This window comes from Bubalus bubalis, chromosome 12 (assembly GCF_019923935.1).
Source record: "Bubalus bubalis isolate 160015118507 breed Murrah chromosome 12, NDDB_SH_1, whole genome shotgun sequence".
In the NCBI taxonomy this organism is placed as follows: Eukaryota; Metazoa; Chordata; class Mammalia; order Artiodactyla; family Bovidae; genus Bubalus; species Bubalus bubalis.
The window spans coordinates 87,388,154-87,402,834 of record NC_059168.1 but is presented as its reverse complement, the minus strand read 5'-3'; the positions used below and the strand labels follow the sequence as shown (position 1 = coordinate 87,402,834).

General features: G+C 39.4%; 1 protein-coding gene across 4 annotated transcripts in view; it reads left to right on the top strand.

Annotated features, from left to right (window-relative positions):
• CPSF3 (cleavage and polyadenylation specific factor 3) overlaps nucleotides 1–14,681 on the top strand; it is a 33,463-nt gene that overhangs the window by 8,671 nt on the left and 10,111 nt on the right. For all 4 annotated transcript variants that reach the window (XM_006073788.4, XM_006073789.4, XM_025261578.3 and 1 more), the window contains 9 exons: nucleotides 352–529; nucleotides 1,844–1,933; nucleotides 3,000–3,150; nucleotides 5,890–6,065; nucleotides 7,047–7,205; nucleotides 8,469–8,615; nucleotides 11,288–11,440; nucleotides 12,411–12,519; nucleotides 13,861–13,959. In XM_006073788.4, coding sequence (XP_006073850.1) covers nucleotides 352–529; nucleotides 1,844–1,933; nucleotides 3,000–3,150; nucleotides 5,890–6,065; nucleotides 7,047–7,205; nucleotides 8,469–8,615; nucleotides 11,288–11,440; nucleotides 12,411–12,519; nucleotides 13,861–13,959 — 1,262 coding nt within the window. The remainder of the gene's footprint in view (nucleotides 1–351; nucleotides 530–1,843; nucleotides 1,934–2,999; nucleotides 3,151–5,889; nucleotides 6,066–7,046; nucleotides 7,206–8,468; nucleotides 8,616–11,287; nucleotides 11,441–12,410; nucleotides 12,520–13,860; nucleotides 13,960–14,681) is intronic.

Below are 14,681 nucleotides of genomic sequence, written 5' to 3'. Positions count from 1 at the left end.
TTTTATATCACAGGTGGGGAAAACTGCTGTGATTCAATGTATGTGAGTGCCTTTATCTCACAGAAGGTGTTGGGGTAGGAAAAAAGGTTGAGAAGTGCTATCCTAAAGAGTACTTTGCCTTAATTTAGTGTGTGTGCTTTGCTTGAAATCATGCTTTATATACACTAAGCATTTTTCTCATAATAGCAGAGTAAAAAGATATACAAAAGGTCCAAGAGATTAGAAATAGTGTAACACCTACAATATGATTTTAAGAAATACGTGGCTATGTCATCCACAATTTCTTTGAGTTTAAAGACTTATAAAAATCTTACCCTTAATTTTTTTGTGTTGGCATCTTTAAAAATTTAGTAACATATCAGCAGACGACATGCTGTATACTGAGACAGATTTGGAAGAAAGCATGGACAAAATTGAAACCATCAATTTTCATGAAGTGAAGGAAGTTGCAGGAATCAAGTTTTGGTGTTATCATGCCGGCCATGTCCTGGGAGCTGCCATGTTCATGATCGAGATCGCGGGCGTGAAGGTACACTCTAGCTTGGGAATTTCCTGCCCATAAGAAATCAGTGCAGGGCTTATGCCACTAAGTGTACTAAAGAATATTCCCTAAGGCTAGCAAAGTGCGAAAACACTGAAACAAGGTAAAATTAAGCTGGTACTTTTGCCTTGTAAATATTGTTCCTACCCCTGTGTTAGTACTTTCTGTACCATGATTGAGAAGAGTACAATAAGCATCTCAAAAAAGTAAAGAGTTCTTTCCTGATCATCATGCCCTTTTTCTCTAAGATGCTGAGAATACATCTCAAGGTTATCTTTGTGGACAAATTCTGGGATTATATTATTCCCATTAGTTAGATTGAATAATTGAAACTCTAGATGGTTTATGACTGAGTTAAGTCACACATTTTGAATTAGATACAAGCGATGACACCACCCTTATGGCAGAAAGTGAAGAAGAACTAAAGAGCCTCTTGATGAAAGTGAAAGAGGAGAGTGAAAAGTTGGCTTAAAGCTCAACATTCAGAAAACTAAGATCATGGCATCCAGTTCCATCGCTTCATGGCAAATAGATGAGGAAACAGTGGCTGATTTTATTTTTCTGGGCTCCAAAATCACTGCAGATGGTGATTGCAGCCATGAAATTAAAAGATGATTACTCCTTGGAAGGAAAGTTATGACCAACCTAGACAGCATATTAAAGAGCAGAGACATTACTTTGTCAACAAAGGTCTGTCTAGTCAAGGCTATGGTTTTCCCAGTGGTCATGTATGGATGTGAGAGTTGGACTATAAAGAAAGCTGAGCACAGAAGAATTGATGGTTTTGAACTGTGGTGTTGGAGAATACGCTTGAGAGTCCCTTGGAGTGCAAGGAGGTACAACCAGTTGATCCTAAAGGAGATCAGTCCTGGGTGTTCATTGGAAGGACTGATGTTGAAGCTGAAACTCCAATACTTTGGCCACCTGATGCAAAGAGTTAACTCATTGGAAAAGACCCTGATGTTGGGAAGGATTGAGGGCGGGAGGAGAAGGGGACGACAGAGGATGAGATGGCTGGATGGCATCACCGACTCAATGGACATGAGTTTGAGTGGACTCCGGGAGTTGGTGATGGACAGGGAGGCCTGGCATGTTGCGGTTCATGGGGTCGCAAAGAGTTGGACACGACTGAGTGACTAAACTGAACTGAATGCATCTACATTTCATTAAAAAATTAGGCTATTTTTTCTATTGCACTTCATTTTCAAGAATTTATGAGTGAAATATATTCAGAGTAAAATGAAGCATTCCAGAATTCTAACTTTCTAACTTTTCTAATTTCTAACTTTCTCTTTTTCTCAGCTTTTATACACAGGTGATTTCTCAAGACAAGAAGACAGACACTTAATGGCAGCTGAAATTCCTAACATTAAACCTGATATTCTTATCATTGTAAGTATTAGTGCCCTGTATTGTAATTAGTGTAAAGTAAGCAGGATTTTTTCCAGGGAAAAATAACATGATCTCATTTTCATATCTGTGATCAGATATAAATATGTCTAGTTTTTTAGTACAAAAATGTTTTGGCCTCTCTTTGTAGTGCAACCCCACTTCGTGTTAAATATATTAGCTAGTCTAATATCGGAGATGATATTCTGTCTCCCAAATATTCTTGTTTAGGTTAATTACTCCAAACATGTAGAACATCTTAAAGGTTGTGTAGAATGGCGTGGCCCCACTGTCTTTGCCGTGGTGACTGTCTTCTGGCCTCTAGCACCTGCTAACTTTATGTGTATGTCTTACCTTCCTACTAGGTTGCAATTAACTGTACAGAAGCTTTGGTGGGGAGGGGATGAGTGGTAAGGAGCAAGTTAATAAATTTGCATTGGTCTTATGGTTTATATAAGAATATCGGTGGAAGTGCTGTCTGTTGCCCCCTCACCACCTACAGCATCCCCCAGCTACCCAAGCATGAGGGACTGGTGTGTATTGCTGTCCGTATGCAGTGTATTGTGAGTGAACTCCGTTTGTCTTAGCTCATGGTATATTCAGCATGTAAACTGACCTTAAGGAAAGTTGCTTTTTTTTTTAATTCTCAGGGTAAAAAGTTATTTTCATTATATCTGGTACTGTAGAGCAGTACCTTTCAAATTTTAATGTGTTTATGAAACATCTGGTAATGCTATAGAAATACAGATTCTGACTGTGGCTGGGCTGGGGCTCTGGTACTTCTGATAAGCTCCTGGGGGGCGGCCAGCGCTGAAAGAAGCATCCTAAAATTATCTTGAGCAGGGAAGATACATTTTTGAACTATTTCCTGATATTTTTCCTTAGCCAGACCTGAATTCTAACATTTTTATTCACTCTTCTTTCCAATTAGTGTTTTAACAGCATATGTTCAAGTAAATTGCATAATAATAGAGACATAGGTCACTTTGCTTCTACGTTTCATTGATATTTACCTTTTGTATTCTTTGAGACTCACCAGCCCTGGTCTCACCCTTCTCATGTTGTTTAGGAATCTACTTATGGGACCCATATCCACGAGAAGCGAGAGGAGCGAGAGGCAAGGTTCTGTAACACCGTCCATGATATTGTGAACAGAGGGGGCCGAGGCCTCATTCCCGTCTTTGCTCTCGGACGGGCCCAGGAGCTCCTCTTGATTTTAGGTACGTCTTTTCCTTTTTATTTGGGATAGTCTCAAAATCCTACAGTGCAGTTAGAGCAAGATCACTGCATGTCCTTGGATAGGTCACTCTACCCTCTGGGCTTTGGTTTCTGTATTTAAGACGAGGGAATTGGTGCCGGTAAGAACCCAGAGATGCAGCGACTGTCTTCCAGCACTGCTGGGACTATAAATGGTGAACAGTCAGCGTCTTAAAAATACCCTACCCTTGGACCCAGCAGTTCAACCTCTGGGAAATAAATACATCGAAAATTCTGTGAGTAAGAGATTTCATAATTCTAAATATTTCTAGTGAAATATTATGTCAATAAATATCACACTCTAGAAAAAAAATCATGTTTCAGATGAGTTAATACATATTGTTACATAATATATTAAGTGGACCAAAAAAGTAGGGTTCAAAACTGTGGACTCTGACCCTAGTTAGGTAGAAAATACACAAATGACTGGAAAGATATCCAGATACTAAATCTAGATATCTGGATGATTTCTTTTTCCTGCCTTTCTCCATTTTCCAAATACCTTAATGTGCATGTATAACTTTTTGTAATAAGAGGAACAGTGGGTGTCACTTTTTGCATATATTTATATTTAGCAACCCTTTTTAACATTCTGTGATTCTTTTCTGGGGAATGCACTCTTCTTTAAGAATAACTGGTAAGTGCTTTATACGTATATGGCTTCAACGTGAAGAACTAGAAAAGGTCTTGAGCTCTCACTCTCAGTTCTTCCATATGTGTGATGAAAGGGACAAATAGAATCCCTGTTACACTGAAAAAGGAAATAAGGGGAAAGAATAAATGACCTCAGATCAAAAGCAAATCTCTGAGAGAGACAGGGCTTCCCAGGTGGCGCTAGTGCTAAATAAAGAACCCACCTGCAGAAGACAGAAGAGACATGGGTTCAGTCCCCAGGTTGGGAAGATCCCCTGGAGGAGGGCATGGCAGCCCACTCCAGTATTCTTGCCTGGAGCCTGGTGGGTTATATACTCCAAAAGGTCACAAAGAGTTGGACACGACTGAAGGACTTAGTAGAAGCTAAATTTTCTAAAGCCTTAGCTAGTCCTTTTTCTCTTGGTTCTCCTTTCCTACTGCATGTCACATTTGTCCTTATAGAAGTCTTAAAATGAAAAGTCTCCATGGCAAAGTAATGAGAGGAGTAGAAGAAATGAAGATGTAAAGCCAGGTTGTCACCGTCATCAGGTTGCCAGATTTAGTAAATAAAAATACAGGACACCAGTTAAATTTTAATTTCAAATAAATAATATATTTGATATTATAGCAAGTATTTCAGACAAATTATACTAAAAATCTTTTATTTGTCTGAAATTAAAGTTTAATTGAGCATTTGCTGTTTTTGTCTGACAACCCTACTATCAAGTATATTGTGATTCCTTTTATGAATGAGGACTGCTCTACGCCCTTGTTCCTTGTCCCTTAAATTCTCCCTGTACTGTTCTATAATAGAGAGGATGACCTTGCCAACCACTGGTTTCAGATCTCACCCATGATCTAACCATATGACTCTGGGCAAGTTATTCATCTTTTTTTTTACCACTTGAAATTTTCTCATAAGAGTACACACAAAAAGTACCAGGCTGTGATGTGATCTTGGGATATAGTATACTTTGGAAGGTATTTGAGAAATCATAAGAGTATATATGAGAGCATCAACACCGTTAAAAATTCTAATCATATCTAAAAGAATATGAACAGTTAAACTAGAGAGCAAAGCAAGAAATGTAACACATGTGATGGGAAAAGTCCCAGTCCTTATATAGAGTTTTCACTTATAAATCAAGTTTAAAAAAAAAATTGCCACAGTTTTCAGCCTTTTTTACCTTCAGCTTCCTAATATATATAGACCTAGAGATGATCATACTAAATGGAGTAAGTCAGACAGAGAAAGATAAATATCATATGTTATCTCTTATATGTGGACTCTATAATATGATACAAATGAACTTATTTCCAAAACAGAAACAGACAGAGGGACAGAGAACAGACTTAAAGTTACTAAAGGGGGAAAGCTGGGGCAGGGGGGATAATTGGGGTGTTTGGGATGAGCAGGTACAGACTACTGTGTGTAAATTAGATAAACAGCAAGGCTTTAGTGTGTTGCACAGGGGAACCGTGTTCAGTATCTTGTGATAAACTAGAGTGGAAAAGAATCTGTGTAACTGAATCACTTTGCCGTACACCAGAAACTAACACAACGTTCTCAATTAACTATCAGTTCGCTTCAGTTCAGTCGCTCAGTCGTGTCCCACTCTTTGCGACCTCATGAATCGCAGCACGCCAGGCCTCCCTGTCCATCACCAACTCCCGGAGTTCACTCAGACTCACATCTATCGAGTCAGTATACTCTCATTTAAAAAAAGAAGGAAAGAAGTTCTGGTTTTTTAAGCTTGAGTTAGGACCAATTTTAGTAAATTTTTAATTTACTTAATTTTTCTTAACTTCTTTATAGTTTTGTGCTTTATTTCTTATCTGAATTTTTTTAAAAACTACTTGTGTGTATCATTTATTATTTGAGCTATGTACCCCACATTAATGGGAGAAGGAAATGGCAACCCACTCCAGTATTCTTGCCTGGAGAATCCCATGGACAGTGAAGCCTGGCAGGCTACAGTCCATAGGGTTGCAAGAGTCAGACAAAACTTAGCAACTAAACCACCACCTCACGTTAAAAGAAAAATGTGTTTCTTGTAAAATCTCTCTAGATGAGTACTGGCAGAATCACCCAGAACTCCATGATATTCCAATATACTATGCATCGTCTTTGGCCAAGAAGTGTATGGCAGTGTACCAGACATATGTGAACGCCATGAATGACAAAATCCGCAAACAGATCAACATCAATAATCCATTTGTTTTCAAACACATTAGTAACCTGAAGGTGAGTGCTTGTGGAAGAAAGAAGGATGAATAACACTCAAGTAAGTCATTAACAGTGGGAGATGCCTGCCATTGATCCTCTGGTTGACTCCATGCTGAAGTCTTACCTTTCATCACTTTTCTGAGGGATACCATAAACTTTGCAACTGGCATTCCTTTTTGCTTAAACATATAAATATTGCCATTTGTTCCAAGTCTCTACATGTTCTCAATGTTTACTATTGCTATATAACTTGGATTCCTCTGCCATAGAAATAAAAAGCCCTGATGAGAAAAATATCTGCTATGTATTTTTTCTGTTCTTACTCAGACCTAATCATCTTTTTGATTAGCACTGCAGATTCCATATGTGAAAATTTTCATGTTTATTTTTCTAGAGTATTCAATAAAATCTAATTTCCTTTCATTTAAATAAAAAGTTTCATTTGAACTAATGGTCTAATCATAATAACATAATGCCCTAAATAATTCAAGTTATAAGTGGTCTTCCAATTATTAATAGGTTCTGTTCACAAAGTATTTTTTAGGTTAATTGCTTAGGAATTAGACCCAAGTTTTCCCTAGAAACAGTGTTAAACTTAGTTAGATTTCCAGGCCAACTCAGAATACTGATGAAGCGTGCAAAGCCATTGTGAATCTTTGGGGAAATTCTTTTGGAGTTCTGTCTTGGATAGATAGAAACCCATTTGACTTTTCCTTCCATTTGTCTCTGCCTGTCTGCTAGGCACTGAAAATGCTCCTAATGGTTTTTTAGCTACCTAAAGAAGGTTTTGAAGGTCAGTGTGAACTAATGGCTTTTTATCATTTTGTTTTCCTTTCATTCCCAGCCTAAATAAACTGTTCAGGAACTTAAAATGTTTGCTAGTTTTGTCAAGGCCCTTCCAGTCACGTGGTTAACCTTTTTACCTCACTTTTTGGTGTTCTTTATAAATAAGGAATGCTTTATCTTAACATGCTGTTATCATTTCCTTTTCTCTCTCAGAGCATGGATCATTTTGATGACATTGGTCCCAGCGTGGTCATGGCCTCCCCAGGCATGATGCAAAGTGGTTTATCCAGAGAGCTCTTTGAAAGCTGGTGTACTGATAAGAGGAACGGCGTCATCATAGCCGGCTACTGTGTAGAAGGCACGCTTGCCAAGGTCAGTCAGAGCCTGAGACCATTGGGCACTTCCTGATCAAGGCTGCAGAGGTGGCGCTGTCCTTCCAGGTTTCTCCATTGAAGTAGTTCTTTAAATGACATAGGTCTTGATTTTTTAAAATGAGGATGGCAATAGGCAGCTGGAGCTGATCTTAAGGTTGACGAATGAGATCCAGGTGATGGATAAGCATGTGAAAGCTTGAGAAGTGCTCATCTAGTTACAGTTAAAAAAAAAAAAAGTGGAAGGGAATCTATTTGAGACAAACACATGGATACCCTCATCTGATGAAGAAAAGGCTTCATCAGTGTTCATAAGGCTTCATAGTGTTCTCTTGAAAAGTTGGAGAATGTGTTTGGGTTGAGTGCCCACCTTCCTCTTGATATAAAATGTTTGAGGGCTTCTCTAGTGGTTCGGTGATAAAGAATCTGCCTGCCAGTGCAGGAGACAGTGGTTTGATTCCTCATCCGAGAGAATCCCACATGCCACAGAGCGACTACGCCCATGCGCCACAGCTACTGGGCCTGTGCTGTAGAGCCAGGAGCCACAGCTACTGAAGCCCACGTGCCCTAGAGCCTGTGCTCCACAACAAGAGAAACCGTCACGTTGAGAAGCCTGCGCACTGCAACTAGAGTATTATTCCCTGCTCCCTGCAACTAGAGAAAAGCCCATGCAGCAACGAAGACTCAGCACAGCCAAAGATGAATAATAAATTTTTTTAAATGGTTGATATTAACTGTGAGGGATGTAGACACTGATGTGCAAAGCTTGAGAGGCAGATTCTGAACATTCCTGCATCACATTCTCTTATTGATAACTAATAAACACATTATGATTCCCAGCTCAGATCATTTTTATTACTTTACCTTATTCTGCTAGACACTTAGTGTTGGCTGTGTATCTAACATAGATTTCAGAGTAGAAATACTTCGGTCTTTTATACAGATCCTGTCACCTGGAAAGGGACTTTTCAGGGCAGATGGTTGGGGATGCAAGTGTGCTTTTCCAACCACAAGTTAAAATTCTCCCTTGTAGGACTCCAAATACACTGAATTTTTGTTAATTTGCTTACTTTCCTGATTAAACGTTTCCTTGATTGAGAAAATAAGTATTTGATATTGACTGAGTCAGTAGTATTCGAATGCTTTTTGTGCTAAAACTCCTAAATTAGCATGAGTTTATGGCTAGGTGAAAAAGTAGAAAACATACCTTTTGTTTTCTAATTAGAGTTTATGTGTTTTGTTTACTTTTCTTTGTTTATAACAGCATATCATGTCTGAACCTGAAGAAATCACTACCATGTCCGGGCAGAAGTTACCTCTGAAAATGTCTGTTGATTACATCTCTTTCTCTGCGCACACGGATTACCAGCAAACCAGTGAATTTATACGTGCTTTGAAGCCGCCTCACGTGGTTAGTGTATGCGTTTGACTTTAGCATTAAAGGCTCAGAAAGAGGCTGGCCCAGCAGCAGCCGGTCCTCAGAGCAGCCCTGCCTGATGGTAGTGCTCTCATCACAGGCCTCGTGCACTTACATCTGACCTTCACCACTTCCCTTTGAGTTAGGCAAGCTGTGCACTTTCATTTTCTCCATCTTACACGGGATCTCTGGCTCAGATCTACCAGCTCAGCTTCCTTTCCCTTATTTTCCTGCTGTTTCCCCAGTAACTTAAGAGCACTGACTTCGCAGTGTGACTGTTTGGAAACCCATCTCCATCCCTTACTTGCCCTGTAGTCCTGGGCAAGTGACTTAACCTTTCCTTAGCTCATCTGTAAATGGGGATAATAACACCTCTTAAAGTTCTTATGAAAACTAAATGAGAGAACATATATTTAAAGCATGTAACACGGGGCCTGACATATAGGAAATGCCTCTTAATGTGGAGAGAGGAGAGAGGCAAGCCATCATAGTAGGAGTTAATGATGCAGTTAGATATGAAGTACATTGCACAGCTCCTTAAGTTTTATGTAATTTTGATGGTAACAGTTATATTTTGGTGGGGCTGGAGAGAGTTAAACTAAAAAAAAGTTTCTTAACTTAGAGGAGCACTTACAGAACGTAAGATGAAAGATGAGGAAATGGATGAAGTAATGAAGTACTCTCTCTGAATGTAGCATGTATCAAAATTCCATTCCTTTTTATGGCTGAATAATATTCTATTGCATGTATATACCGTATTTTGTTTATTCATCTGTTGATGGACACTTGGGTTGTTTCCACCTTTTTATAATTAGTGTTTACATTTCCACTATTGTAAATAATGCTGCCATGAACGCTGGCATGTAAGTATCTGTTTGAGTCCTTTTTCTCAGTCCTTTTGGGTATATACCAAGGAGTGGAATTGTTGGATCGTGGGCTAATTCTATGTTTAACTTTTGAGGAATCACTGAGCTGTTTTCCACAGCAGTTACACCATTTTACATTCCCACAGCAATGCACAAGGGTTCCAGTTCTCCATATCCTTGACAGCTTGTTATTTTCCTTTTTAGAATCATCACCATGCTAGTAAGGGTGAAGCAGCATCTCTGTAGTTTTGATTTTCATTTCCCTGGTGACTAAGGATGCTGAGCATTTTGTGTCCCATGTTGTTCATTTTTTAGTTCTTTCTAGCAAATAGTCCTGACAGTTAGTGCTGCCCCTTAATGAGCAGATTCTTTGGTGGAAAAATTCCTCTCCTACTGGCTTTATATGAGTTACGTGTAGGCCATTCATGGGTGTCTACTACTGTGTGGTTGGCTTTATATTAGTTAAGTGTAGGCCGTTCATGGGTGTCTACTACTGTATGTGGTTTATGGATATTCTCCCAGATTTTAAAGCCATGGAGGAAAAGCTGTGTTGCACTTTCTCTCTGGAATCATCCCCTCATCCTCAGTCCCATTGTGTTGCTCTCCAGAGTCTAGCTCTGCTGTCGGTTTAAATCCCTGAATTGGATTTGATGTTTACCCTCCTCCAGTAGCCAAGTCAGCAAAAGTCTGCCCACACGATAAACTAATAATAGTACCGGTGGCAACAGTAAATAAAACCTAGCATTATTGATTATCTACTATGTGCCAAGCACTGTGCTAGGGTTTTGTATACATCAACTTGCTTACTCCTCACAACCAACAGTGGTTCTGTAGACGAGGCAATGAGATGTTAAATAATTTGCCCAAAGTTACACAGCTAGTAAGTGGCAATGCCAGGATTTGTGTTACAGCAAATAACACAAATCTGTGTCATAGCCCCTAGAGCTGGGGCTCATCATCTCCAGGCCATACCCTCTGCCTGCAGTGACACTGGGCAGGCTTCTGTAAGCCCAGGCAAGACATCAACTACCAGTAGTCTGTAGGTTAGAAATGATCTGTCCTGGGGCTTTCCTGGTGGTCCAGTGGCTAAGACGCTACACCCACAATGCAGAGCACCTGGGTTCGATCACTGGTCAGGGAACTAGATCCAGCGCAACTAAGACCCAGTGCAGCCAAATAAATATTTTAAAAAAGAAGAACATTAGGAAAAAAAGAATGCTCTGTCTTGTAAAATATAGGTTATAAAAGTCAATTAGAAAGACTATTAGCTAATGCAATACTTGTAAATACCTCTCTAAAACATAATTTCATTTGGTTGTGAAATATTTTATATGGCATTCCTTTAAGAAATAGAAGAAAGCATCAGAAGTCCTTTTTTTCCATAGAAAGCTTCTCTTGATAGTCTTATATTAAGAAACCTGAAGAAAACTCTGGGTGTTTTCTGGGACAATAGGAGTAGCAGTAGTTGCACGCGAGAACCACGTGCACTTAAAGTGGGGAGAGACTATAGAAGTCACCTCGTCCAGCTGCTTTCTAGAAAAAGTCATCTTTCATAAAGGTGTGTGTCTCACTAGTGGCAAATACTGGAATGGAAAAGAGATTTCTTTACTCCCTCTTGAAATAAGCCAAATAGAATGAAAACCTCATACATGTTTGATTGACTGGGAATCCTTAAATGTAGTAAAGTTTAATGACTTCAAATATATCTCCATTTCATATAATAACTAATTCAGATAAAGGCCAACATTAACCTGAACTAAGGATGCTTCCCTATGCGCTTTTAAAATTTATGCTTTGTAGATTTTAGTCCATGGAGAACAGAATGAAATGGCCAGATTGAAAGCAGCCCTGATTCGAGAATATGAAGATAATGATGAAGTTCACATAGAGGTTCATAATCCTCGGAATACAGAAGCAGTGACCTTGAACTTCAGGGGAGAAAAACTAGCCAAGGTAAAAGGTTATGGTTTTTAATCCTATCCATTCCTAATAGTTCATAATCCCTTTAGGGAAATGTGTATTAAGAAAATCCAGCTCTTAATCGAATCAGAATAATGTGCTCAACGATGATTTCTGTCTACTCAGTATATTAATACTATAAGACTTTATCCTTGTGTTTTTAGGCTTTTTCTGTTTCCACTAATGTTTTTTCATATGGAAAATTTTCAAATAAATTAGGTTTTGAGTTTCATAGCTTTTAATCCACATTCCCAACTTACTTTTCATACCTATATCAGACAGTAAACAAATGTCCATTACGGTTTTGTTTTTTTCCACTACTGTTTTTTACTACATCCAATACAGTATTCTGTCTACCTCCTGGCATTCTCCCTAAGAAACTGAAGATAGGCCCGTGTCTAAACATAATGTCTGTGGATACAATGGAATTTATAAAAATTTGTCTTTTCAAGAGTTAATCATTTTTGATGAAATGTAAGATTTTTCACAATTTAAAAAAGAAATGGTTGAGAAAAAAAATCTTCACCTGAAATTTTAGTGGGATGCTGTAAGAAGCCTGCATTTTTACCTCCTGTTCATCAAAAGTCTTTTAAGATACCACTAACGGGAGCTTTTTCGTGATTTGTCTGAAGCTTTAAATATCAAGCGTGTTAATGAGCAGCTTGACAGAATTCTTTTAGTACATGAGCCAAATTCCAGGAAGCCATTTGATAAGTATCATTTCTTGCAGTCAAATTGAGGAAAATTTGCAGAAATTAGGATGTAAGGCTTTTTTTGCAAAGTAGAGCCAATGGTTGTACTGACTCCTGAATCTCACTGTTCACAGAACTTTCCAGGGGATAGTTTAATGGAAAGGCTCAAATGGTCATCATTATGATTGAGTCCCTGAATTTTTAATTGTGTTTCACAAGATTCTGTTCTCTTCAAATTGTTTTGGGCTCTTTTTCTTCTTTTTTTAAAATAGGTCATGGGCTTTTTAGCAGACAAAAAACCAGAACAGGGCCAGCGGGTCTCAGGAATACTTGTTAAAAGAAACTTTAATTATCACATACTTTCTCCTTGTGACCTCTCCAGTAAGTATACTATTAAATGTCGAATGTAATTTGATTTTAGTAGATTAAAAAAATCTGGGACTTCCCTGGTGATTCAGTGGTTAAGACTTCCTGCTTCCACTGCAGAGGGCTCAATTGGAAACATAAGCTCTTCTGTAAGACCAGTTAGCTACTGCTGACGCTTCTTAAGCCTGTCTTCTACATTTCACATGAAGTACTGGTGCTTTCATTTCCTGAAATGATGTTAGACTCTCCACATAAACTTTTTGATTTGTATGACCTTCAGTGTTAAGTTGCTGGCTGAGCCTTGTGTTTAAGCCCGTGCAAATGCTAAGCTGTCCTTACTTGTGCAGTAACTATGGTGTTTGTGCATGCGTGCTAAGTCACTTCAGTCATGTCTGACTCTTTCAACCCTATGGATGGTAGCCCAGCAGGCTCCTCTGTCCATGAGATTCTTTAGGGAAGAATACTGGAGTGGGTTGCCATGCCCATCTCCAGGGGATCTTCCCAACCCAGGGAGCAAACCTGCATCTCTTACACCTCCTGCATTGGCAGGCAATGTATTCTTTACCACTAGCACCACTTGGGAAGCACCAACTATGGTATTATCTTCAAGTAAATAACTGTGCTCAATTTTATTTATATGACACTAATGAAAATGATTTAGCAAGGAATAAGAAATAACAGTGATGTTGAGGGTGCAGCTGTTAGATGAGCCAACTGTCAGCTTTCAGACCATCACACAGTAGAAATATAACTTGTTCCATTAACAATTGGTGAGGTCTTACTCTATGCCAGACATTGTGCCAGGTACTGGAAGACTAGAGATGTATTAAAACACACAATCCCAGGCCTCGAATAGCTCTCTGTTAAGGGAAAGCACCTTGTGAAGAGCTAATCACAGTATTGACCCAGGACCTACAGAGTGCATGAGCATGTGAGGAGACAATGGGCCTAGAAGAGTTAGGAAAAGCTTTGTAAACCAGGTTGCTTTTATGCAGGAGGTGAAGGATTGCTAACCAGAAAAGATGGCAGAACACAGCTGGCCTACTGGCTTGGAGATGTTTAGTGACCTGATGTGTTTGGGGAAATGAGAGTGCCTTCTGGAGCACAAGTTAACTGTTGGCTGGGGTGGGGGTCCGGGTGAGGGGAGTAGGGGGTGGGGGTTGGGTGAGGGGAGGGGGTAAGGGGGAGGATGTAGAATAGGAACCAATTGTGAAGCACCTTGTTATCTTGAAAAACGTGTTCTCGCTTACTTTGCTTTTACTTCTCTTTCCTTTACTCCTGATCTGTGTTTGCAAATTGTGTTTTGTGGAACTAGTATTGTTTTTTACAGCATATTTATTTTAATTTCCTCTCCAGATTATACTGACTTGGCCATGAGCACTGTAAAACAGACCCAAGCCATTCCATATACTGGTCCTTTTAATTTGCTCTATTACCAGCTACAGAAATTGACAGGTGTGTATTTATTGACATTCACTTAATTCTTTTCTGTTTTTTGCATGAGTATATATCTAGGAAGCCAATACTGTACCAATAAGAAAGAAGTCACATCTTTGCAAAGACAGCACGTTTTAAGATTTAGTGTGTGTGACATCTGCAGATGAAAAAACAGTTGATATTGTCATGATGGGCTGATAAAGTGGTTTCTCCTATTCCAAGAGGGAAGTACACTGCACAGTGCTATAATTTTTTGAAAGCAACAAACAGATGTTGCCCACGGTGTTCCTGCAGTCTCTGGGAGCTGCGGGTGGCTCTGAGGGCAGCAAAGGAAGCTCTGGGTGCTTGGCTCGTGGGGTGGCGGTGCTTTAGATCCAGCCAAAGAGCGCCAGCACCCACACAGTGGCCTACCCAGCGGCGATGCTACCAGCTCCTCACTCTGCTTAGGCCACCTGTGAACTTGGAGTACGGAATGAAGCAGGGCAAAGACTAATAGAGTTTTGCCAAGAAAATGCACTGGTCATAACAAACACCCTCTTCCAACAACACAAGAGAAGACTCTATACATGGACATCACCATATGGTCAACACCGAAATCAGATTGATTATATTCTTTGCAGCCAAAGATGGACAAGCTCTATACAGTCAGCAAAAACAAGACCAGGAGCTGACCTGTGGCTCAGACCATGAACTCCTTATTGCCAAATTCAGACTTAAATTGAAGAAAGTAGGGAAAACCA